This window comes from Aristolochia californica, unplaced genomic scaffold (genome assembly GCF_029961685.1).
Source record: "Aristolochia californica isolate CCGP_79_NKW_82.1479 unplaced genomic scaffold, dmAriCali1.0.hap1 SCAF_10, whole genome shotgun sequence".
Taxonomy (NCBI): domain Eukaryota; kingdom Viridiplantae; phylum Streptophyta; class Magnoliopsida; order Piperales; family Aristolochiaceae; genus Aristolochia; species Aristolochia californica.
The window spans coordinates 34,503,987-34,530,339 of record NW_027181771.1 but is presented as its reverse complement, the minus strand read 5'-3'; the positions used below and the strand labels follow the sequence as shown (position 1 = coordinate 34,530,339).

Below are 26,353 nucleotides of genomic sequence, written 5' to 3'. Positions count from 1 at the left end.
GTGCGTCCTGTTAGTGACGTTTTCAGAAATGGTGGAAACACATTTCTAGTAAAAATATACAAGTTTTCGATCTGGATCTAGAAACAGAAAGAGGGGGTCGGCCGACGGCCGCAAGCTTAATTTATAGAGTTTTTGATCTGGATTTTTCATTGAGATTCTGACGTTGGGTGGTTCATCAATCAATCTGTAATGTCAAGATGGGTATTACAAGTTAGAATATTCAATTCGAAGCTGAAACAGCTCGATGTTTGGTGGATTCTTTGACGACTAAGATCGGAAAGGTAAGACGAGACAGGAAAAGCCGTCAGAATTCGAACAGAGGCACATCTACCCATTTTCCGGAATCATTCCTGATCGCCAGAACTAAAATGTGGTCACGATTCGTCCAGAGTTTATGAATATCTGGTTTTCGAAACCATGCTGAGAGCATGCGCATTTGTTTGGACGAGAAGAATTTCCATTACGAGAGATTCAGTTTCTTCGACGCCAAGGAAAGATTTCCGTGGTGTCGCCGGTGAAGAGTCGGTGTCACGGCCTAAAAGTTGGGGAAATGTTTCTCCGGCAAAGAAAGTGACCGGATCTTTCCGTGGAAATGGAAATCAGTTTCCGACCATTAGTATTAAATCATGCTTAATAAGTTAATGAAAAGCAAATCAAATAAAAGGATCTTAAAAGGCTTCATTCTTCGATCATTGCTGAAATTCCATCCAAGAGATTTTTTTTTTTAAAAAAAAAAAAGCTTTCTCGTCGTCCTCCGTAAGGGTACACATTCAGCAACAGATCTTGTTCCCAAATGATGTTTTTTTTAACTTACTTACTTGAAAGATGAAGATGAAGACAAGTTTGGTAGACGTAAAGCACGGTAGTCTTTTGCCTAATCGATTCGGATTGACTTTTGGACTCGATTCTTCTATTCTGGCCGAATTCCTTCCCACTCATCCTGTGTCCAGTCGTCAGATCGGTAAGTCCCGATCAATCTCAAGCATGGAACGAAGAACAAAGTTTTTGAAGAGCGGTGCTTTGAATCGATTTGGGCAAACTTGGCCCAGGCTCAATAGCTCTCACTGTGTAATTGGAAGGAAGAACCTCCCAATGCTAACGTAGCCATTGAAGCGAAAGTAGTTTGAAGTTAGATTTATTTTTGTAAACGCTGTTGATCATCGGAGCAAGATATTTGCATTTTTTCCTTTAAAAAAATGGAAGAGGAGGAAGAAGATGATAACAGGTTTAATGTGGGGAAACAGCGATTTCCTCTATTTCGCTCGTATAACAAAAAAAAAAAAAAAAATGTCAAAGAACTCCAGTAGTCCTCGCTCGATCTCTTTCTCCTGTAAAATCCATAGAAACCACGGCTACAGCTGACATGGGTTGCAGTTCACTATACATATCTGGCTCCGATAAACGAAGCTTTTCTGGAAGGAATGTATCCTTCAACCTCAGCTTTTTTCCGTCGTTCACCTTAAGAAGCGTTTATATGGCAAGCCTTGATGAATTTATCCGAGAAATCGACGTACTTAGACCACAGAGATCGGAAATGGGGAAATGCAATCTCCAGCCATGGTTTAGCTCGACCATTGAAATGTATAACTGCGGCCTTTTCAGCTTCAACTACTGTTGTGTTCTCCTGGTAGCCGAGCCCCAACATGTGCCAGAATGGATCGATGATATGAACATGCCCATGGAAAGCGATTAGACCTGGAGGCAGGGTCCCCAACTGCCACAGGCTCAAATCTGATTTCAAGTTCTGCAACAAAATTAATGGCCCGCAGATGGTTTATGTGTAAGTCAGAAGCTTTCGACCCATAAAATTTCGACTTGCAGGGAAGATGCATAAAGTATTAATGTTTACCATTTGAAGCCAGTGATGGTAGGTGAGACTGATGTTCGTCCTCTTCCACGCGTCCAGATCGAAAATATTCATTCCATAAGCCCATGCACACTGTTCCGGCTCGAAATTCTTTGCTATCAGTGGATGAGAGAAGTTCAAGTAGCTCTTAAATCGCTTGGACATGACAAACTTGTCTTGGCCGCTGCATGTCTGCACGGCGCCATTAACTTTCCCTTCGAGATCTATTTCCCACAGAGGCGAAAGATCGCTTTGAACGACGATGTCGTCGTCCAGAAATACTATCTTCTTTAGGCTTGGGAACAGCTGCAGCACTCAAAATGGTCTCAGTTGTTCACATTCAAAATGATCACTGTAACTTATAAGAGTTGTTTTGAAGATCCTCACCTCTGGTAAGTGGATACGAATATGGTTCATGACGGAATTATACTTGGGGCTCAAAGCTTGCAGCTTCGAGGCGACAATATGAGGCATCTCGCTCGTGTTGGACACGATGGCAGAAGACCCACCACGGAACTGCGACCGGAGTCTCTGGTCCTTCTCCATGGCTTCGAGGACAGGGACCTTCCCTTTTGTGAACCAGTCGAAATGGTGCAGCGCCTTCACTTCCAGGACGGCCGGAGCTAACGAGTGTAAAGAGAACCAGGCCTGCATGGGTGCGTAAGTTTTCCGATCTGTGATAACGTGCAGCACCACCTTCTCGGGCTGTAACGAGTTCCGGACAAGGGAGGCGGCGACCACAGAGGCGGCAAGAATGTTGTCGGAGGCGAGAACGAAATGGTAATAAGAGTTGTCGACCAACGCCGGGACCAGTTCCGGTGAGGGGAGCTGCAGGCGGGCACCGGCGTTTGTAGAATGCTCGTCGGCGAGTCTTAAGGCGAGGCAGTGGAGGTGCTTCGGAATACTGCTCGATGCCACATGCCTGTAAAGGTACTCTTGGATCTTGGCTGATCTCGTCTTCTGCTCCAAGAGGGAGACCTGAACGACGAAATTCAAAAGTTCAGCGGACGAAATTACGGGCAATTAAACCAAAGAAACTGCTTTTTGTTAATCAAGTACCATCGCTTTGAGCCTCGTAGCAAAGGTTTTAGCATCAGATCTGTTACTTTTCATTTCTGCTACAAATTCTTCTAACGATTGTGGAACCTGGGTACCACCTTCAAGCTCTTCGCTTTCACTTTCTTCCAAAATCCGATATATCTCCTCCGGAACCTTATGAGAATAACATAACCTTCTTTCTCATAAAACAGCGAGAAGTACAGTATAGCTCCTAATCAAATAAACTTTGAAGTCTTGATTTCGGACTTACAGTGGATTCAAGAACTCTTCTTCCCCAGATTCTGGGTCCTAACCTTTTCCCAATACAACCTAAACCAAACCATTGCAATGGTAAAAAATACTTCTAAAACAATGAAAAACATTAATAACAGTATCTGCTGCGCGGCGCTGACCGATGTACTTGGGAACATCTACATGTAAACTCTTGTGATATATCCAAACATAATGCAGTAGAGCGAGCAGGGATTGATTAGAAGAAGTTCAGGAGAGACATATGCGTACCTATAGAAGAACAACTGGTCTCTCCGTCGATTGTATCCATGGCCGTCAGCACGAAGACGAACCTGAGCAGAAACGTCAAGAAGAGCAGCGAGTAGAACACTGTCCGATAAGAAACCCTGCGAGATCCAACCTTCACCTTAATGAAGTCCCTGACTCCCTTACCAGGAAAGACGGTGACGTGCCTCAAGCTCGGCGATATATGGAGCTGCATTCTCATTCGGGCGAATCCAAATCCAGCAAAAACAGAATCCAATCCTTCGACGGTTTCCCCCCACTGTCTTATTCGATTCCGGGATCCATAGAAAAAGAAGCAAAAAAGCGAGGGGATTGCAGTATGAGGAATGGAGCTTCAATGGGGTGTATTTTGTTATCTTCACCTACCTTTGCTTGATGCTTAGGCTAATGTTCGCAATTTTCTGGTGTCTGCAGAGGAAGGTTGTTGTGAGAGGGACATGGAACTGAGAGAAAGAGACGATTTGGTGGGGGGGGAGGAGGAGAAATTCTTGTTTATGTACAACTTTGGCTTGGATTTGAAGAAGAAGCAGTGAATGAGGAAGGGGTAGATATCGGTTGGACTTGTGTTTTGCCTGCAAATGAAGGAATACCGACGCTGTTCCTTCGTTTCGGATTGACGAAACAGCGGATCCGAATCCGAAAATGACATGCCTGGTTAAACAAATATAGAAACAGTCTCGCATGACGGATCCGGAGGCCGAAACTCCGGGAAGTGCGAAACGGATGAGTGGATTGCCCCTCTGAATGGTCCACGTAACTCTACTTACCACTTCAAACATACTTCCTTCATAATATTTAGGGCGGGTACTCGGATCCGGATCCTATTTTACCCGGTCAAGAGACCCGAAATGATTACCTAACTTAAATAACTTAGCTTATACTCTATAAAGGAAGAAAAATATGAGATTATGTGCATTAAATGCATTATCTAGCATATATTACCTTATGAATCTACCAAAATTAATAAAAAATCCCATTTGCTTCAAGTTAATGGAAATACTAAGCATGATGCCTCACTTGAATATAAAAATTATTAATTTCGACATCGATGGAAAATCGACCCTTATGCTCTTTATTTATAAATTAAAGTAACATATAAATATATATTTAAAATTTTTATATCAAGATTTCGGTTCCCAAATCAATTTGTCTGGACTAAGGGGTAGTGGCCAAAATCGAATTCTCCCCATTAAAAAATATGATGTTTCTTCTTAATTGAGCAAATATAGTATAAGATAGGTTTAAGAGACTCCATGAAAGAACTAAACATCTGACACTTCTTTTGTATGTGTGTTCTCAATTGTGGAACACTAATGTTACACTAATTAGATGTAGGACTACTTAAAAACTCTCCACTTAAATATATGTGCCCATACCAATACATCTTTTTCCATGAATGAAGGTGGTGTGGAGTACCCATTTCCCAATCTCCTATGAGGTTCTTGTTCTAACCCCATCTCTTTCCTCTATGTTTAGATATAACAGAATGATGTAACCCGATCAAGTGTAAGAAAAAGAACGGAGCTCTTCTCCATCCTTGTTACTTACAGGACGAACAAAGGCCTCTCTCTTCATTACTGGGAGCAAAGGAGGATCGATGGAAGTGGACTATCCCTTGTTTTTTCTTAATAATTATGAGTATTTTTTAATTAAAATTTTAATTTTATAAATTTACTTCTATAGGGAAAGGATGTTAGAATCAAGTCTAGCCCCATCTCGGTTGTACCTAAATTTTTGCTTCTTAGAGACATTTACAAGAATGTCATTCACTTCATTATATTTATAATAATGCTATTATTTCTATTTTATCAGAAAAATCGATAAAAAAAAAACTCAAAATGATCTTAAATCAAGAAATATATAGGTCAAATATATGAACTAAACAAATTTTAAGTTATGCAAGTGATAAGTTTTGATGATTAAATTAAAATTTAGGTATACCTAACTTAAATAGACTTAATCAGGTCATACTCCTTTTTTTTATTTTAAATATTCATTTAAAAGTGGGAAAAAAAGGAAAAGAAGAGAGAGAAATATTTTTTTATTTTTTATTTTTCTGTGGATTTCAAACATGCCCTTAATGTCTTATAAATATTGTTTGGTTTAGTGATTTCATCTTTTATTTTATTAAAAAAAAACTCATATATGGTAAGATGGCGTTATCATTTTAAAACTTAGATGTGGGTAACATAGCATTATCGTTACGTATTTCTTATATCTTCGTCAACTTTCAATAATGACAAGTGTACATTTCTCTATTGCATATTAATTAGTCACTGCGTTTATATTAGAAAAAAGGACATTTAAGTTACTATATTACAAAATATGATATACAAGAGGACTATATTCAAAATTACCATAATTTAATTTTTTTTAGGTTGGTGGTAACCCAACCTAACTGTGCTTGTAGCCTTAGAACCGACTGAGTCTCAATCGCCAAACCTGAGCAGAAGCCTGTTCCAAAACTCTAGCCTGTTCAATTCAAAATATCCAAAACTCTAGTTAAATTCCAATTCCGAGTTTTCTTTATGACCGAGAGTGTGATCGAATCCGATCTGATATGACTCACTAACTCGGGCAGTATTCGACTCGAAATTACAGGACCCGAGTTAGCTTCTGGTTCCGAGTCGTAACGCAATGAAATTGCAGTTATAAGTTTGAAGATGAAATGATTCATCAAGGGTTCAGGTCAAATTACACTTTGGTTAAATTATTACATGGGTGCCATAGTAGCTAATTGGACGGCCAGGATCGACTGACTGTTCGGCCGTCTACGTCCCAGACTCCCAGGGAACAAGGTCACCGTTTCCCCCTTCTCGTTTCAGCTGAAAACCGCCAAAGTGCCTACAAGATCTATTGACATGTCAGCCATACGAGTGGAACAACATTATAGCGCGAGCTCCCAAAGATTAGAACTTCAAAGAACGTTTTAGTGAAACATATCAGACCCTATTGGGGTGGTCAGATCCCCAGAGTGAAACATATCAAACCAAATCGGAACATTGTACAAATACAACACTAGTATTCTTAATGAAAAAACTAATAAATGTTCACTTTGTCCTAATTTACACAGGCAACACAGTTGGAATCGATCGTCTAATCCAGTGGTTGTTGAGACAGACCTAGATTATACTGGAGATCAATTTGGAATAGTCTGGTATTTCACTATACCTAGATGTCCAAGTGAATCAACTCTAAAGATTTTAATATATTCCTTCATTTTCAACAAGGTAAAAATAAATCTATCAATACATCCCCCAAGGAGCTCGAATAGATGCAATATCCAATCCTTTCAGAGAAAAGGGAACTGTCATCCAATTGAAGAGACTCCAGTGACTTAAAGGCAGCATCTAAGGTATTCCATCAAAAAAGGGAAGTTTATGGTCTCGTATCTGCAGAGAACCAGGTAACCAGCTTCTTCTTACCTTGAAAAGCAAAGCAGGTACAAGGTTCTATCAAAATTCTGTAACGTTGATGCAAATTTTGTATGGCTTGAAGGGCAAAGAAATATAACAAAAAAATGACTGGTTCAAGGCAAGAGGAGTTTTTATAGCATGCACACTTACAAATGCTAACTTCGATCCGTGCACCCAAAGAACTGTTCCAAGCTTCCAGTGCTAAACACATTTGGAGCAACACGTTCAGTTCTGCTTGGTGAGATATGGAGTTGATACTTGATGAACCGCTGAGAAGCCACATAAAATACTGGAGTCAGCAATGCTATGTACAAAATGGAATAGAAGCAGAGGCCGGCACAGAAATCATGAGAAAAGGCAACAAGCCAATTATCACAATTGACATTTAGTATTGGTGACACAACATACAGCCAACTGATATATGATTTCAGGGTTTGTATCAATATGCCAATCGGGTTCCAGCTGTCGAACAAATGACATGCGTCCATTTTCCTTGCTGCAAAATAGAACCTGTGGAAGTAGAAAACCACATCATTAAAGACAGTTCACATTACAACTCAAGACTTCCAATACACTATCTAGGGTTATGCTCCTATAAGAGTTGTGTGGCTAAGAATTCTGCAGCAGTAACTACTAAAAAATTGCTTTTCCAAGACTGCACACAATATATAAGTCTCGCAATACTGAATTGACACATGTAGTCATCCATGCTTTGATCACGTGGACTACCAGACTAATATACTAGATTAACAGACACGATGCTTCGCTCAGGTAGGGTTGCATGTAACGGAGGATAAACCTTTAACCATGATTTTATTATTAAGCTGGTAGGATTCAAGCACGCTATTTACACATCATAAGTTCAATATAAATTGAAATATTTTCATACTATTGAGTTCATTATACCTTATCCTTAATCAAACCGCCAGATGTGAAAACCCCAGCATTCTCCAGAGCTGAAAGAATCTTTTCCTACACCCACCATTTTCTCTGATAAATGACAAGCTTGTAAAAGTGATTCAAAACAAAGCAATTTAGACATTAATTTAGTCAAACTATTAAGTGGAATCTTAGAAAAATCTATAGTTGAAAAAATCCAGCCAAACTTCATGGACTAGATACGTGACAGTCTGTCATACCTAAACATGTTCAAGGTTATTTTACATCAGATGACCTGAAAGATGTAATTAAAAGAAATCATGGATGACATTAAAATTAGTTTCACCAATCATTGCTCTATACAAACTAGACAAAGGCTTACCTCACTTTCATCGTCAATAACTCTTTCCATGAGATAAAGATCACAGTATTTCGTAATCTCCAACAGTACTTCCATCACAGAGGACCTCACGGTTACGTGTTTCTGTCCAAGGTTACCACCTTTGTCATTCCCTGGGTTTGTTTAAATACATTAAGTGACAAAAATTAAAAGAATCATTTATCACCAACCTGGAGTTCCTCAGGAATACTCTCCTCAAGGATTACACCAAGCAGCTGGCACGTGACCTATAAATGTAAAATTCCCTAACTGTAAGATGATAAGATCAATATATGAATGAATTTCCACCAGAAGTCTAATAAATCCTGTTTTCTTGGAAAAAAATACCGTATTGACCTGTTTGCTGCTGTAGTTTTGGTATATATGTTTGAGCTTCTTTTACCAAGATATGACTTCCGGTATATTATTCAGATCTGAAATTTCCTTTCATTCCAATGCAAATGATTTTAAAAGTATAGAGAGAGAACATCATTTTCAATTGCTACAGTAATTTTGCTTTCACAAATATTGGATTTATTTCTTTTGAAAATATAATGATATCTTAAGTATTATTCTACTAAAGTATAATGGATATCAATACATGGCTAAAGCTGCTACTATGCGAGCACTACAGTAGACATATTTTCCTTGTGAATTCAAGGAGGAATTTTAGCACGTTGTTTAATTCACTTCCCAAATTCCCACAGCCCTACTCCTCTAGGGCTAGTAATATTTCTGAATGATGACAAACCACAAGCATGTGCCTTGACAATTGTCTACTGAATGGAGAATTCTTTAATGCTATTATGCAATTCCAGGAATGATATTCCAAAAAAACAATTCAAAATAACTGGAGGGTATTTCATCAGAAAGAAATTATGACAAAATGAGAATAGAAGAGGACGAAAAAGCACAAGAATGTAACCAAACCTTCCTCCCTTCACCACCCAATTTCTGCCGCACTATTTGACCAAGAGTTGGCTGCAAAAATTGACAACACAGTCAATCTCATTCTAAGATAAAAAGAAATCGATATCCTTAAAGAGGCAAAAATGTACCTTTACTGGCTGGAAGAACTCATCAATCACATTATGTGCTTTGGAATCCTCCAAGGATGTGTCAACTCCAGCAGAGAGAGTTGCTGCATTAGATTGAGAACTGGCACTAGAAGAACCCACTGAGCCTTGACGCTTGGGAGGTCTTCTTTGACGCTCAGTTGGAGTCTTCAATAGCTTCCATGTAAAGATGATAGCCATAGCAAGGCCTGCAACAGCCCAAATAGAACGGTGGTCCTGATACAATGAGAACAGTGAGGACTCCCCATTCCGCTTGATATGACATCCAGTGGCAAATATTTGTATAGAGCCATATTACCCAATAAGAAAGGTAGTAGTCAGATGCAAACTGTAACTAAAAGTATGAAAACAAGGAAGATCCCAAAAAAGTCAAAAGTAAATTACTTTTAGTCAGATAAACTCTGTAACTATGTTCTCGGTACTGATAATAGTTCATTTATTTAAGTAGACACCTACTGAACACAAACCAGGAATCAGAACCACAAACAGATACAAGTATTTCAACTTGGAATGCTGGGATCTTACTTTGTCACACTGGAACAATTCGTATGGACTAACAAGCTCATAAATCCAAAATAGATATGTATTGGTAATCTTAAAATCTGGGAAGTATGAGCAGACACACAGGTAGAAGCAATGGCACTGAAATCTATTGTTACAACATGCCATCTGAAACTTGTAAATACACTCGAAAAAAATGCTAGCACACATGCATGCATAGAACAAAGGCTAAACACAAAATTACAGAGTTTCAATATCCTAAAGCATCAACAGTATTAGCTAATTTCCCACATTTAAGACCGCATTTTAAATTGTAACTGACATGAGACCAAGATAATTAAAGATTTCAGGCAAACCTGTCTACTTAAAAATATTGACAAATCTCAGCATAGATATTGGCAGACAATTTTAAAAAAAGGTAATACGTAAAATAGCATCACCCACAGTTAGCATTTATTCTGCCTAGCAAGATCAAATTATGGTATTTTGATTGCCCAAGACCATTAACATTATTGCACAATGTAAATGTAGAAAGTTGATGGGGGTGATAGCCAAGCTTGATTTTGAAAATGCTCTATAAAATTTTGAAGGAAAAAATGAAAGTTTACACAAAAAATGCATTCTTCAGAATATCTTCCAATTTATTCAGTCGTTTTATTCCTTTTTTCGAACACGGGTAATTGATAGTAAACAACTGGTTACTGCACTTTATTTGGCAGAAATTGAGTTACGTAGCATGAGCAAAATAACCCAATAGAAATAAAGGATTGAATCAAGGATATCCTCTATTGCATCTTTCATTTAACATTTTAGGTGAAGCACCAGTGACGATCGCTTCAGCTAATTTGTGAAGCACAAGTTTTAACCAGTATTGTAAAGAACTGTACTGACAAGTCTCAACTGTAAGTTTCCCACTTACAGTAACAGAAATGACATACTCCTTTGAGAATAATACCATTGAGGAAGTGATAGCATTGAAAGCTATGATATCTGTTCTCGAAATAATATCTGGGTTTATTAGTCAATTGAGTAGAAGTAGTTTATCCAGACACAAGTTGCAAGGTGGCAGAGATGTAAGATGGACTGAGATGCAAGACCATTTGACTCCCATGCATATAGATGGGCTGTCCCTCTTCAATGGCAAATGCCCCAGACTGATTTGGAAAACCATTGTGCAAGTAGTAGTCATAGTTGGAAAACCGTTGTGGATTGCAGCAATCAGCAGTCAGATCAAGATTCACTCTTACAGCAGTTCCTGTGGCAACCCCTAAAGGACTAGAACTAATCGGATCTGGAGGAGTTATTTGTGGTCATTTGGACCTTCCTCTCCTTTTCTATAATGGAGCCTTGGGAGGAACAGATTCTACTACAATGGAAGTCCATACCCTCTTACATGGAAAGACTCTTTATGCACAGAACTTTTCTGCCCTAATTATTGCTAAAGGCAATTAGAAAGTGGTGATCTCATGGGTTAAAGGGGCTGCCCCTCACCCATGGCAATTAAACCAGTAATTTCTTTATGTTAGCAACGAGTCTATTACATGGTCTCACTAAAGATGAATGTTTAGTTCGAATCATGTCATAATATTTCTGATAATACCTAGTGGGTGCTCCGTTCTTTTCAGTTGTTCTGTTTTTCTTTAACAAAATTTCACCGCCATTCAAAAAAGAAAGTAATCCATTCTGTTTTTTTTTGTGAAAGTTGAGGAGTGATCTTTATTTCTTTTCTTCGTTTTTTGATTTGATCTTTTTGGCTAGAAATGTACTTTCATTTTGTCTAGCTTTAGCTTTTTGGCTGGCTCTCTTTTTATAATCATTTATAACCTTCTTCCTCCCTTTTAATGACATGATTCTCAAAAAAAGGTGTTCTCTTAAATATCAATATATTCAGCCCATATTGGTATTGTTAAGTCTTCCATTATATTTTTGTCATTACTGAAATATCCAAAGGGTCTTCCTCACAAAAATGCAAATAAGAGGGAAGTTGTGACAGCAATCCTATGATACTTTCAAGTGAAGTGGGATCTGGTTTGCAGACCTAAGTGGTCAGGTGATTAAGGATTAAGACAGGTGGCAACTGAAAGAGACCGGCCGTTGACCCTCGATCTTTGCATATGGTAATGATTACAATCTTTAGTATATAAAATAAATGGCAAGTGTAGTATACCTGGCATCATCATGAATCTAGATGTGGAAGGATATCAAACATTGTTCAATTTTAGTTTAGGACTTCATTCACATTCTATTGAGGAAAGATACTCATGTCTGACTGGAACCTCAGGCTTCAAGATATCCTACCATCTTTTTCCTTTCCTTTTTTTTTTTTTTTTTTTTTTTTTTTTGAAAATGGATTTCCCTCCATTTTTAGCTGTTTGAGCCCCTTTGATTTCCATTTTCCAGTCCAGCCTGATGTCTGGAGCCAGAATCTGATAGAAACTTCTGATTGTAGATGAACTCCTCAGAGGCGTCAATGATCAGTTGATCCACTATCTGGCTGAGGATAATGTGACCTGGGCTCCAAGATTCACAGATAAACTTTCTAATGAAGCCTTATATCATTTTTTTCCGAATAGTATTAATTCCATTAAAAAGAGGGGAGTGGAAAATCCTCAAGCCCCAAGAGGAGTGGAATCCCCAACCAGAGTACAGGATTGAGATACACCAGATTGAACTCAATCATTGGCAAGATGATTAGCTTCTGTTACTTCCTTGATGAAAATGGAACTCTTTCAAAAGGCATTCAAATCTACGTTCAGCACTTTATAGACCCTCTTATAGCTGAAGGAGACCACCACACAGCACTTTATAGACCCTATTAGAGACACTGTAACACTGTCTTGCTTATGAAATGACGAGACACCAGAAGAGCATAAAAGTTTCCACAAAAATAACAATTGCTTATCAATTGGTAGGCCAGAGTAAGCACTCTCAGTCCAGATTCAACCACTTCGAACATATTGATCACGAATTAATCCTCACGGATGATCTAATCTCAAAACGGCAAAAAATCAAGCAAACTTGTAAATTTCGAAAAAGAGGCGGAAGTGGAAAGTGAAACCTGTTGATTGGAGGAAATCGTGAAAATGTTGGACATCTTAACCGCGAGATAAGCGCCAATCTTTTTTAGGAGCTGAACCAGCTCCTCCTTGGAAGCATCGGCCATAGTTACGACTTACGATACTGAAGCCAGAGTCCGTAGAAAAACCCTAGATGTCAGGAAGTTGACATTTTTTAGGAGGATCTCGATTGCTGAAACCCACAGGCTACAACTCCGAGGCGGAGCAGAAAGAAGGAGACTTCTAGAACCAGGAGGACCAGTCGCCACTCACGTGTGACACCCAGTCAATAAAGACCACCCCGCAATTCTCAGTAGAAAATAGCTCACTTTGTCACGTGTGAAAATTGGCTAGGAAGCCTAGAGGACTTTCCCATAAGCACAAGCACTTGGCTCCTTGCGTTTCGAAAATTCTTATTTTATCATATTTTAGTCAATTTTACATAATATTAAATTATTATTTATTTTAAACATAATATAATTTATTTTTAAATTATAAACACTAATATTAAGTCATGTTATTCAAATACATGATACATCTAAATTATTAAAATAATAATAATTTTATTAGGGTACAAAATATAGTATCAAGAACCATCCCGGAGTTGCTTATTCCCTTCGCTTTAGAGCACTTTTAACTGATAAGACGTAGAATTTTTCTAAGCTGGTACTGGTTCTCGTCAATTTTGAATTTTTTTCAGAATTAGAACACGACTGTGAATTTCCAGTTTATCTTTAGGAAATCCCTGATTCCTTGATCAAGTATCTAACAGTGAGAATGAAATATTGGCAATCCTCTACGATATACAGAAAAATTATGAAAGAAGAACATCGGCGACACTAATTTACAGCTTGAGTTGGTGATGACTGACCCTTCAAAGAGTCGCCGCCGGCATGTTCAGTCTCTCCGTCGGCGGGTCTGAAAGGCAGCCTCTCGATCCTTCGGCTCCTGCCGTTACACAGTAGCTCCTTCTCTAAATGCAAGCAGTAGCTATCGAATACGCGGGTGGTCACGGTGACACCAAAATCCAGCAAGCGTAGGAGCTCTAACTCGAGCTTGTTCAGCTCGGAATTCGTCACTCCCCCTACCCTGGCGTAAAATGCGTTATTGTAGTGCCTGTATCACTACCATAAACCCAATTAGCCGGAATAAAAGAAGATGGAACGAAAAGAAACAGGTCCAGAAGCTAAGCTATTTCAGATCTGTTTTGCAGGAATTTGCGTCATGCAGCTGATGAAAATAATATGGGAGCTTGCAGACGTCGGAGGTCTGCCCTTCATCTCGTTTATCAGTCCTTTGGCGACGAATAACGATTGTCTTATCAGAATTCAGAAACCGACTCAAGGAGTTATTTCAGCCGTTTGGTGATTCACTAGGATCGAGCCCCTCCATGAGAAAGAAAGGCATTTAATCAGACCTTGATGAAGTTTCATGGATTTCTCTGTTTGGGGTTATTATTTTGGTAAAAATAAAAAAATAAAAAAATCCAGTCGACAGCTTGCAGACTTCGGGATTCTGCCCTTCCCCTCGTGTATCAGTCGTTCGGCCAATGTTTTATAAGAATTCAGAAACCAACTCTCCTTGAGAAAGCAAGGGATTTAATCAGACCTTGATGAAATTTCATGGATTCTCTGTTTGAGGTTATTCTTTTGGTAAAAAAAAATAATCCAGTCGGAAGTACTGATCATTATGGTAAATAAACCACCCCAAAATCCCCTCATTGGATCATCTTAATTCTCTGAATTCTAACAGAATTTTGAGATGCCATGAGAGACCACGGAAGGCTTCTCTTCTGCTCGAGATTCTCCTTCCGGGAGTACTAATGAAATTCGAAGTAATTAGTCATATAATTTAAGGAACGCAAGAAAGAGAGAAGAAGATAGCGGTCTTACGCGTCGTCGAGAACCTTGGATGCGACCATGATGCTGGTCACGAGTAGCCTGTGAACATTGAGGGAGAAGAGCAGAGAGTCCGGGTGACGGTGGAGGAGCTGGTCTATGTACACGAAACCCACCACGAAGCAGGAGGGACTACAGTTGGTGTACCTGTAAATCCTCTCGAGATACTTGCTGACGCTGATGCCCGGCGTCCGCACCCCTTGGAAGACGCTCAGCCCCTTCCCGGTCACCACCGAATCCGACTCCAAGAGGCAGTCGTTCCGATTCACCAGTCGCTCCAGCACCTGAGACAGCACAATCACCACCCGCGGCGTCGTCGCCTCGCTCTCCTCGTCCCCGCCTCCGTTCAGCATCTACCCCACCATCATGCCCCTCTCTCAGCCAACAAAAAACGTAAGGAGAAGCAGGCAATGTTTTCAGTGGTGGGAGATGAACCCGTTTATCGTTATCGGCTTCGATTCACTGGCCTCGTGTGGACAATGTCCACGCACGTCCTCTACAGAAAGAAAGCAGTAAAACTTGATAAGCCTTAGCTGATACGACTAGAGGTTGCAGTTTCCAACAAAGAGGAAAGGAAAAAGTGATGTGATGTAACAAATACTCAAATCCTGCTGAGAAGCATTCTGCAAAGACGAGTCACGGCCTTGTCAATTTTTCCATAGAAGAAATGAGACAAATTTCATGCGAAGATAAGAATGAAACTAAGACTATCATCATTTTCTATCAGTATTTACATATTACAGGAAATTATTCAAAATATATCAAAGTATCTGTTATTTACATGACCACCCAGAAAAGGGATCCCAACACCATAATATCCACACTTCCGCCTCACAGTCAATCAGCCTCTCATCGCTTTCATTAGAATTCATTTCCCACCCACCATATACAAATATTGGTTAATAAAAGGTTCCACGGTAGAATAAAAGAATAGGCGCACGCACACCTGCATATTAATCGAAATGTGTTAATAAATGTAGTAGGATCGAATGTAAGAAGAAAGCACGATACTGCTAGTAAAATAACATTTTAAGAACAATAGAAAACTTGACAGGACGACTAAAATCCAGTAAGAATGAATTCGCTGAAGCGTTTACCTCAATCCAATATGTTATCATCATCCTCATAGTGGGTCTCCATCTTCGGATGCTCTCTGCTATTTACAAACTCGAGTTGGCCCTCCGGGCTCTCTATGTTATTTACATGCTCGAGCTGAGTCTTCAAGTTTGGGCTGTCCCCGTTATTTACAAAGCCCTCTATCAACTCGGGTGAGAATTGCAGACCTCCCCAACCATTTTCTTCAACTGCTGCACCACCATCAGACATCCCATTAAGAGTGCTGTAGCTGCTTTTACGTGACATTTTCCTGTCCTCTGAGGAACAAGATTTCTGATGCACCAAGGGCCCACCTCCATTGCCATCATTAGAAGCAGGCATTCTGGTTTGAACCAAAAGGGTTTATGCATTAATAGTTCTCAGAAAAATCTACTAATAATTGCATAGAAAGCTAGAAAGTGGAGAGCTCCACAGTTCTAATTACAGAAAATAATGACCTAAGCAGTCCAAATGAAAAATTATCACACTAATTGATTGGGCTAGCAGAAGTCATGTAGTTCTTCGTTTCCTTTTCTTGCAAATCTAAGTATCAGCTTTCTCTTTTGTCAAAGTACAAATAAAAGTCTTCAATGGCTCAAGACTCACCAAGGTCCAACATCTAGTTATGTCTGAATATTGAAAAAAAAAGGAAAAAAGGAAAAATGAAGGATGAATCAAAACCTCAAAGCCACAAACTTTTTTGCATATCTTATCAATCAAAGCTATAACTGGAGATTGGATCCTGAAGAAGTATTTGTTATTTGTAATTGGCTTTCTTTTACCTGAAAGCCACAAACTTCTTTGCACATCTTTTCGACCAAAGCTATAACAGGAGGTTGGCTCCTGAAAAAGCATTCCATAGCTTCACTACAAGTGAGCAAGTCAACCTATTGGGGAAATTACTTCAGCTACCAATAACAAAAACTTTGACAACATCATAAAAAGTAATATTTCGTGAAAGATAAAAAAATTAAAAATTTCTTTTTTTTGGATAGTAACTTTATAAACTTTATATTAACTCAAATTTTCATGTATTATGATTGAACGCTCATTAACTTCTAGAATCCAAAGCAATTGTAATCCAAAATACTCAAGCAGAAGTTGCATGTGTATGCTACATGAAATTGAAATGATCAATGGCATGACAAAAATTATCATAAAAATAATTGTAACATTCAACTATCTTCAAACACCATCCCCGATAAAGCAATCACAAGCAAAAGGGCAGGGTGGAAATGCATTAGTAAGTGTTCTGATAACTGAGACTTCTGGGTAGAAAGATTTAAAAAGGCAAAGGCATGAGCACCATCTGAGAAACATCAACAAAGAGTTAAGCAGACTTAAATGATGGACATTGTCCTGCACCTTGATTGTTGCAATTTAGGAGATTGGGTATGGTCAAAGACCGGAACCAAATCCTTTGTCCTAGCTTCAACCACACGAGTTCGGAGTTTCTCAATTTCTACTTCACCCCATTTTTCATCATCATGGCAGATCTTATCACCATCCATCATCATCACGTGAAAATAAATCTGCCAATTTTACATAACCATAGTGAGTGAAAGATAATGCAGAATAATAGTATCAGCATTTACTCTTTGAGATTGATTTCTCTTTAAAATTTAACATAACTATCTCAGACTTTTTTACAGAGATAAGTACCTCAGACTTTGCCCATAAAGGAAGCCAAGCCGGATGCATCTGCAGCTCTGCCTCAGAAATATACAAGTAGTGTTTCTCCTCCACACTCTGCTTCAAACTTGTAATACTTCCACTGTTTGTAGGATGGACACTAGTACCTTTCCTATTCCCTTTCACAAATAGCTTACCATTATCACCAGCGCCATGTTCACCATAGATATCAACATTATCCTCCCGTTCTCTCCGAGACTTTCTTTGGCAAACATCCCACTTCTGAACAGCCTCAACGATTAATCTCGAATCATCGTCATGTGTTGATCCATAAGGAGCAGTTCCCAACCCAGAAATATCAGCCCCAGATCCTAATCCAGCTGATAGGCGTAATACATACTGTATTATGGACCCTGAGGGGGAGAACACAAGAAGGTGGGGCTTCATCCTCATAGATGCACTTTCAGAGTACATTTCGTTACCTTTGCAGTTATGGAAGGCTGATGCGATTGCCCCAGAAAGTGCACTTACCCTTCCAGTAGCAGCTGCCGCTGCACCTGTTACAGTTCCACGCCACCCATTACTTCCATTTTTTATTCTGCTAACAGCAGATAGAGTAACAGGGGAGGGAACTGGACAAAAATTCTGGTTATTGGGCCTTGATGAAGCTGCACTAGGTGGCCAACGGACAGATTGATTATTGTTGGAACCCAAACCATTGCTGCTATAGGTGAAACAAGGCCCACCATTGGTAAACGCCCCTCCTGAAGAGGAAAGTGCAAATAAATGACTTGTTCCTCGTGATGAACTAATCATGATCCATTGGCTGTCATCACTAAAACTGATATCTTGTATAACCTGCAAGTAACAAATAGTATTAAGAGAAAAGATGCATGACTACGTGTCTTCTTTTGAGTGTTAGTGAATGTGTGAGAGCAGGAAAGTAGAGAAAGAGAGCAAAAAAAACAAATACCGCATTTGTAAGTCCACGTTGCAGCCTATAAAGATGAACATATGATCCACTTGGATCAAACTCGGAAGAATCGCCAAGAGGAGAAGGCATGATTTGAAAAACATTAATGTTATGACCTTGAACTGAAGCTGTCACCAAAAGAGTCCCACTTGGATCAAAGCATAATGCAGAAATATGACTGCTGTGAGCCCTAAACTGCGCAACTACATATTTGGAAACAATGTCTCTGACAATGACCTGGCAATGTTGAGAGACACAACTCCATTAAAAATAAATAAAATCAAACACAAACAAGACCAATCAAGAAAGATGCAAGAGCATCAACCCTAAGTTTTAAAACGCATGGTTACACGCGGCTGCAGATATATAAGCTAAGTGCTGAAGCATGGTCATCGTCATGCAATTCATTCATTAAAATCCATGGCCACTTTGTTCCTTTGGTACTTAAAATTTAGTTTCTGAATACTAAGAATCTTTTTTGAGATGGAATTTCAAAAATCTTTGTTTACAAATAATTGAAAATCAAATGTTACAGGAATACCGACAAGTTAACAAGTTTAGGTGCCACACCATTCCAACATCATCCACATCTGGCATGTGCCCGTTGGTAATCCCATTAGTTTTCCAGCCGGAGTTCCCCACCCTGGGAGAAATGTTACCATCAGGTAATAGCTCCAAGCAGTACCTAGATAACTTTCTATATCCCATATCTCCGAGAGTCACTATGCCAGTAGCAAGCTGCTTGCTCGATTCCTTGGCATAATGTGCAACCAAGCTTCCGTTTGAAGGAGAGGAGGAAAAAGTTGCGGCGCGCATTAAATGTTGTGGACTGACACGACCAGTATTTGAAACAGCCACAGGACTTCCACTATAAGCCAACCACCGGCCACCCACTGCTAATGGTCCATAGCCTATACCTCCAGAACTAGGTGATCCCAAGACAATAGGATGAGTAAGAATTGTATATTGTCTCTCCAATGTGGCAGCATCTAAGCAATGTATCTGCAAAAATTACAATCTCCATCAAGCTCATGGTTCAAACATCTACTAGGAAATAAGAGGAATAGTCCAACTCACACGGTTGCAAACGTTAAAAATAGAAGGAAGGTCCCAGGCATCTAGTGTGAGGTATAGAGTTCAAAACTCATTAGGGTAAGGTGTTCCACATTCCAAAAAAATCAAAATACAAATCAAAATATAAAATCTAAACAATAATAGAAAAAGGAAGTTGAGCTGCTCTTTAAATGATTTATCTGCTTCAGAGGTGGCATCTCAGATTTCTAAGACATCTAGCCCTCTCCAAAATTCAACACGTTTCATAAGGTTATTGCAGAGGGCATATCATCTTGCCCCCCAGAAAATCCAAAACGTGTTGAGTGAAAGTTTTGGCAAGATGCCCACCCCCCTTGAGCTGCTTGGCACATTGAAAATAACCAGCAGTGATTTGTATTTTTGGCAACAAAACAACAAATGTCTGGCTGGCATGTGAAAGACTAACCAGCAGTAACCTATGTTTTTGGCAGAAAAACAGTAAACATCTGACTGGCACATTCAGAGACTAACCAGCAGTGAGTTACATATATGGCAATAAAACAGTAAATGTCTAGCTGTGGCCACCGAATAGATAATAGATAACCCATTTTTGCATACCACCAAGCCTAAGACAAGTCAAGTTTAAAATAGTAATCATCAACATGTTGTATCAACAATGAGTCACTAGCAACATGATGCAATCAAATTTGCGCCAGTATTTATCTGTTCATTAGTTGTTTTGCCTTGGACTCGGCCTTGGGTTGCCAAATAAAATTTTCATCTCGAAAAAAATGAAAAGAACTAAATTGAGTACTCACAACCAAATATTATGTAACTTCCATGTTAATAAATCCTCGTAAGAGAGCGGCAAGTAAGACATACCTGAGCAGCCTGGGAAATTGCTACAACTCGCGGACTGCACCTTATAGAGTAAACAGCTGTTCTGAACTTTAAGATGTCAATATAAGAATGTGACTTCAGAGAATAGAACCGAACAACTGTTGGCACAAAATTACCATTTCCAACCTCATGGCAAAAGTTTGTATTTCCATTACATGGAGAACCAAATCCATCTTGAGCACAACTGCCTCCAGAAGTACTGTCTCCAGCAACAACCAATAATGGGTGAACATCTCCAAACTTGTCTGCTGATTTTTTTGTTTCAAATGGCTTCTTTTGCATTTGAAGAAAAGAAACAGGTCCATCATGCTTGGACACGAGCTCGTGCACATCATTGGCATCCTCAACATCCCATACTTGGAAACCAGATCTGTAACCTAGCAGCAGAACTTGTCGAACAATATCTCCTTCACACTCCAACTTATCAAAGCCAGCCCATTGAACCTTTTACATGATTAATTACAAACAATTAGTAGGCCTAAAACAATTAGTAAAAGATTAAAATACTTCTTAAAGCAACGGTGAAATAAGATATATCAAGATATACCATTATTCTCAGTAACATAACTGTGACAAGAGAAACTAAAAAAAACTCAATCCATGACAACTTGCAGCTAAGCCATGTTCATTGTAACTAAGAAAATCTATGGCAACTATATAAAGCAAATTATACCAACACTGTACCAAACAAATTTTGTCATAAAATTAGGACTCACGTAGAGGTTAAAATATTTCCTGAAAATTGGAAGCACATTCTGCTAGACTTTCAGAACTTATAAATTGGTCCCCATCTCATTATAAGCAAAATAAAATTGTTGAGCTTTTCTCTTGTTGCTGATGGGTTGATTAGATTACTAGGAGTTGCCAAGACAAAGAGAAGACAAACAGTATTCATTTCCATGTACTATAAAGAGTTGGATTTGGCTTTGCCTCCATGACCACAGGGGAACAGAGGTGTGTTTTTTTTTTTCACAGTTGAGGTCTCAGGTTAAAACTGAACCTAATTTGATTGCATGTCCAAAATTTTGAAGTCAAGAACATGTCCATTAATTTGAGGTTCGACAGCCCAAAACGTTCCAAGTCATCTCTTCTTAAATCGATCAAAAGTTCCTTGTTAAGGTTCCCGGATCGAGAAAGTTGACCATCTTGCTCGCGTGAAAGTATTTAACAAAATTTCGTTAGATCAAAATTAAACTCCAAGGGAGAAACACTCCACATGAAAAGAAATAAGTCAATAAAAGGCTCCTGTCAAATTTGCAAACAGATTCCTGCCGTCAGTGGCAAAACTACAATGACAAGTATTTTCTAGGTTCAGATTTGATCATCGCGCCTAGAATTGTATTTTGGAGCTCTTCACGGTGCTAAATTGGCATTAAAAATAACAAGACTCGGCTATGAAGTACGTGACAACTTGTAACATAGGTATTTGGTTGTTGCATATCAAACCACCTTAAAATAAATTGTTCGTGGCCAATAAACGAAAAAGTGCGGTTTTGAGTTACCTGGTCTCTACTGATATCGCCGTCACGATCAGAAATGGAAGATGCTACGGATGCAGAAACAGACCGAACTGTTGAAGCAACGCTCGATGCACTAGATGAGACAATCTTCAAATAGTTTCGAATAGACGTTGGAAAGAAACCGTTACTTCGGCCCGAAGAAGACGACCGCGGAACTCCTCCCTGAGGTTTTGCTCCATCGTTTCTCATATCCCCAAATTTTCCACAAAAACGCCGGAAACGTGAAATGAAATAAGACCTGCTTGTCCAATATCTCCTCTAATCATAACCTCAGGCTGCTCCAGTCAAGCTCCACAGAAGACAAGAAACAGCCTCCCTTCAAAAATCTCAAGTTACCAATTTTTCCATGTTCAGAAATCGAATGAAATTAGAAGCTTACGAAAACTCAAATCCAATCAAATCCCAGTAACCTTATCTTCCTTTTTCTTCCAACCGTACTCCGTCCAATTCCTCAGAATACAAATTAAACAACAACAGCAACAACAACAATTTAAGCTAATTTATCTCCTTTTTTCCAAATGAAATTACTTCCAAAAAAAAAAAAAAAAACTGCTGCTGGACAGACCAAAAGAATTATCAATACTTGTTCTTTATATTTCCCCGAATAAAGTCCAAAAGCGAATTTTTTTTCCTGTTCTTCCTACTTCAATCCTAACCGACAAAGAATAAACAATATCCAAGACTAGCTTTACGCAGTTTTCCTAAACGTTTCAACACTCTTCGAATTGCTTCCAATTTCAGAACCCTCAAACACGAACCAAGAATCACCAACCCATAAAACTTTTCAGCTTTCTCTTTTTCCTTTCCCTCCTCGTGAAAAAATCAAAACCGATCCTTCTCAGAATCCATATGAAAGGGATTTCAAAGCAACCGCAAAGCCAACAGATCCGCTACGGAGAAGGAATGATCGCTTTGCGATCGGATAATGAACATACGAAATAAAAACAATAGAAAAAACTCCCTTCACGTCTCCCTTCCTTTTGATCTGCGGGCGTTTACGTTTTGAATAGAGCAGCTCTACGCGTCAAAGAATTTCACCCCAGTATAGCACCTGTAGCCAGGGGCGTCCACGTAATAGCAAAAAAGTTCATACAAGCCCCTCTTGACAAATAAAACCATGCGGAGGACTAAAAACCAAAAAACCAGAAATATTGTATCAATTGAGTTATCGAGACGTAGGGAATCCGAGGGAGTGACGGTCGTGGATTATCGCTTTCAATTTCTCCGCAATATATCGTTTTCCAGTTTCCTGTATAAAGAGATATCGAAAACTATTTTCTCGATAAACGGAGACTGTGGTGGGCCCGAAATAAAGAGGAAGCGATTAGTCATTGGATCAGCTAATTTGTTTCCAGGACAGTTTTCTTCGCTTCTTCTTCTTCTTCCACCATCCTCACTAAACGATGAAATTGTAACTGCAAGTGCGCTGCGACTGATATTATTAATTCGGAAAATCCGAATTCCAGAAAACGAAAAATCAAATTAAGCAAATCCTCTCTACGTTTTCATTTTCAATCATCCGACGCATGTGAGCAGCACTACCCCAAAAAGATAAAAATAAAGCAGAACTGAACGCAAGGACAGCTTCATTTGAGTTGAAAGCGTTTTTTTCCGGTACGCGGCAAAAAGGGGGAGGAGAGAGAGGGCTGGATCTCTAGTGTCAGGAACGCCATTAAATTGATTGAAACTTTCCCATTTTGGAGATGAATCGAACTGATCATGCAACTGAACAGAAATGATTTCGACGAGAATGATGAATCGATGGTACGATGTCTGGAACGAGAGGGGTCCGTGGAAGTAAACCAGTTGTTTTATCGAGTTAGACACGTATCGTGTAACTGGAAGACAAATTTGTCGGACGGTCGCAGGTGGGCGGCGATGACCCGGAGACCAATCAGAGAACGCAAAAAACGGGATCAAAATATGAATCTACGGCTGCGAGTATCTCGGGTGATACCAAAGAAACCGAAGAGGCGACCTTTCGTGGATTCCATCGATCTCGAATGGAGATTATCGCTGCTGTAATCCGGGGTATCATACTCTTGGCTTGTTGTAAGAGATCACTCGATTTCCAAGCAACAACAAGTTAAAAAAAATTGTCGATTAATACAACATTTCTAATTCTCTCCCATAATTTTGCTTGCAGATTAAGATTATTCCGGTACAATTCGACCATTGGATAATTAAATACCTTCGTCGGAAAACTAGCGTAGATATGCCCGGCTTTTGTTCATACTATTGAGATCATTATCTCGTCGTCGTCGGAGAGGCGAGAGCAGAGATGAAGCGAAACAGGTGTCATCTCCAGGAGGAGCCACTTGGCGGACTCAAGATCGTCGTTGCGGTGGGAGATGAATCGGCCACAGTCCACACAAGCAACTGTTTTTGGTGACAATGTCATCTTATGTTTCATGTAACATTTGTAGGCGTTCGTAAAGGGTTCCGCGAGATACTCTTTCGTTCACCAACAAAAACCTAACGGGAAAGGGCAGGTGAGCAAGTATCGGCAAAGTTATAAGAACCTCATAATCAAAATGTATCGGCAATATTAACCTGTATCGGCCGATATAAGGTGTACCAGTTGATACGCTACGTTCTGAGACAAATACAGAATTACGGACAGAGCCATGGTGTTCAGACTGGGAGTTGGGCTCTCAGGAAACCCGAGTCGAATCTACTCGTGGGGACGGAACACGGTCGAGCAGATCCGATCCTCGACAGTTGAGTCGAACGCAGACATTTCGGAATCATACAAGAAACAGGAAGCAAAGTCACACACAATCACCCTGCAATGACACAAACCTTCAAATTGTTTTTGACAAGAAACAAGAAAACGAAGAAGAAGATGAAGACTTACTGAATTTCATTGGAGAGCTGCGAATATAGGCTTTTCAGTCCGTCACGACAAGACGATCTGATCAGCTCACCTGGAGCGACCATCGGTTGTACGAAATTTTCCCCTTTGACAACACTCGTGGTCATTTTCTGGCATCTGGCAAGACCAATTTCCCCTCCCCCCCCCGAACGAGGACCCCGAACGAGGACCTGGTGGAGTTCTTCAGCCATGATGACACCATCGTCATCGACATCAAACACCGAAAAAACATCTTCATTTCTTCGACGTGACGCGCGGGGTTTGCTTGCTTAGTGGCCGATTCCAGCTCCTGGAAGCTGATAGCGCCTTCCCCGTCGAGATCCAGCGATTTGATTATCTGATCGAGTTCTTCATTGGACAGATTATCCTTCGATGTTGGGTAAGGAAATACACCCAATACTGTCTCTATTTCTCGAGAATCTGTTTCAGAAAATTGGTGGAGTACTGCGGAGCGGACTGCGAGGAAAGAACCAAACGTCTCCGGTACTTACTGGGTCGATTGAACTGGGAACTGACGGGAGGGGTGGGAATTCATGGTGAGACACAGGCAGTTCCCCATTTTCAGACCATGAAAGGAGAGAAGTCAACTTGGAAAATGTCGAAGCACTTTACTGAATCAACCTGTATCTTCATTTTATTCGAGGGACTTGCAGAAATGAGAACAGGTCTGACCTAGAAGTATTACAGAATCTCTACAGCCGTCGAAAAGAGGGAAGCTGCATACTAAACAACTGAAACCAATAAGGAAACTTAATTAATTCTGTACCCTTTTGGATCCTTTCCGTTAAATTACAACGTAATTTGCAAAGAGTAATTGGAAGCTTCATGCATGAATCACAGTGCTTTGTTTCTGGGACATCTATCCACTGTATCAATGGGATAGGTAGTCAATGAGTCTTGGCGTTTCTCTCTCTCTCGAGTTCCTTTTTCTCCCTGTTAATATGTCTCCGGTTCCTTCTCGTTCGCGTCGGTGATTTTTAGCAGAATCGGCCGGACTTAAACTTCTGGAACTTACGGAAAGGTCGATATTTGGGATATGATGAGCTTGAAATCAAAATGGAACCGAAATTTTTATCCAGTTCTCCGTTCGGGCAAATTTACCTAATTACCTGTTTACCTTTTATTAAATAGAATCGAAGTTATTCGATTATATATATATAAGGTCAATTAAGTCATTTTAGAAAAATTATGAGAAAAGGAATAAAAATTTTAAATTATGATTTTTCTGTCAACTGAGAACATAGCTTAGACTAATAAAATCTAATTAATTGAATATTATATTTAGAGGAATTAGATAAAAAAAATAGAAATTTTGTGTATAACATATATGAACACTTGTATATGGTGATTGAATAATTAATTAATTCAAAGAGGTGATGGCTGTGTCCTGTGTGATTGGGTTTCCGTTTGCCGGCTGCGCCAGCCAAAAATGTGCTAAAGAAACGTAAATGTATTGCACCCACATGCGTTTTGTTTCGCTTTTTCGTCTTTTCCGACCACCGACTCTAATACCAGCCAGATGGAGTGTTTTGCACCTGTCCAGATCTGAATCCGTTTAACCCGAATACGATAATTTGCGTCCGTCTTATTCAGGATGCCGTCAGAACCGAAATTACCGAACCAGACCTCTTTCCGGCTATGAGATATTTGTTTAAAATTTACGACGCGGTCAGTTGGTCCGGTCCAACCTTAAGCAAATA

The 26,353-nt window shown here is 39.6% G+C and overlaps 4 protein-coding genes across 7 annotated transcripts; all 4 read right to left on the bottom strand.

The window, feature by feature from the left end:
* Window positions 1-1,160: 1,160 nt before the first annotated feature.
* LOC137938144 (probable galacturonosyltransferase 12) lies at window positions 1,161-3,903 on the bottom strand. The gene is made up of 6 exons (XM_068783136.1): window positions 3,407-3,903; window positions 3,156-3,214; window positions 2,906-3,058; window positions 2,234-2,824; window positions 1,850-2,152; window positions 1,161-1,744 (listed from the first exon to the last, which is right to left on the bottom strand). The coding sequence occupies exons 1-6, from the start codon at window positions 3,621-3,623 to the stop codon at window positions 1,460-1,462; spliced, it is 1,608 nt and encodes a 535-aa protein (XP_068639237.1). The 5' UTR covers window positions 3,624-3,903; the 3' UTR covers window positions 1,161-1,459.
* A 2,003-nt stretch (window positions 3,904-5,906) lies between these two features.
* On the bottom strand, window positions 5,907-12,990 carry LOC137938125 (peroxisome biogenesis protein 22). Of its 3 annotated transcripts, none has more exons than XM_068783129.1 (9): window positions 12,731-12,990; window positions 9,154-9,387; window positions 9,026-9,076; window positions 8,287-8,343; window positions 8,099-8,200; window positions 7,744-7,809; window positions 7,246-7,347; window positions 6,988-7,106; window positions 5,907-6,265 (listed from the first exon to the last, which is right to left on the bottom strand). In XM_068783129.1, the coding sequence occupies exons 1-8, from the start codon at window positions 12,833-12,835 to the stop codon at window positions 6,993-6,995; spliced, it is 831 nt and encodes a 276-aa protein (XP_068639230.1). In that variant the 5' UTR covers window positions 12,836-12,990; the 3' UTR covers window positions 5,907-6,265; window positions 6,988-6,992. The 3 variants fall into 3 exon arrangements, with proteins under 3 accessions (XP_068639230.1, XP_068639221.1, XP_068639212.1); XM_068783120.1 differs by having other exon boundaries at window positions 5,908-6,274; XM_068783111.1 differs by lacking the exon at window positions 5,907-6,265 and adding an exon at window positions 6,371-6,846.
* A 459-nt stretch (window positions 12,991-13,449) lies between these two features.
* LOC137942735 (cyclin-U1-1-like) lies at window positions 13,450-15,006 on the bottom strand. Its single transcript, XM_068788472.1, has 2 exons — window positions 14,621-15,006; window positions 13,450-13,844 (listed from the first exon to the last, which is right to left on the bottom strand). The coding sequence occupies exons 1-2, from the start codon at window positions 14,977-14,979 to the stop codon at window positions 13,568-13,570; spliced, it is 636 nt and encodes a 211-aa protein (XP_068644573.1). The 5' UTR covers window positions 14,980-15,006; the 3' UTR covers window positions 13,450-13,567.
* Window positions 15,007-15,312: 306 nt separating this feature from the next.
* LOC137942591 (autophagy-related protein 18f-like) lies at window positions 15,313-22,755 on the bottom strand. 2 transcript variants are annotated; one of them, XM_068788296.1, is made up of 9 exons: window positions 21,761-22,755; window positions 20,241-20,702; window positions 18,897-19,328; window positions 18,327-18,563; window positions 17,836-18,211; window positions 17,384-17,733; window positions 17,087-17,253; window positions 15,724-16,064; window positions 15,313-15,572 (listed from the first exon to the last, which is right to left on the bottom strand). In XM_068788296.1, the coding sequence occupies exons 1-8, from the start codon at window positions 21,965-21,967 to the stop codon at window positions 15,725-15,727; spliced, it is 2,571 nt and encodes an 856-aa protein (XP_068644397.1). In that variant the 5' UTR covers window positions 21,968-22,755; the 3' UTR covers window positions 15,313-15,572; window position 15,724. The 2 variants fall into 2 exon arrangements, with proteins under 2 accessions (XP_068644397.1, XP_068644396.1); XM_068788295.1 differs by having other exon boundaries at window positions 17,384-18,211.
* Between the last annotated feature and the right edge of the window lie 3,598 nt (window positions 22,756-26,353).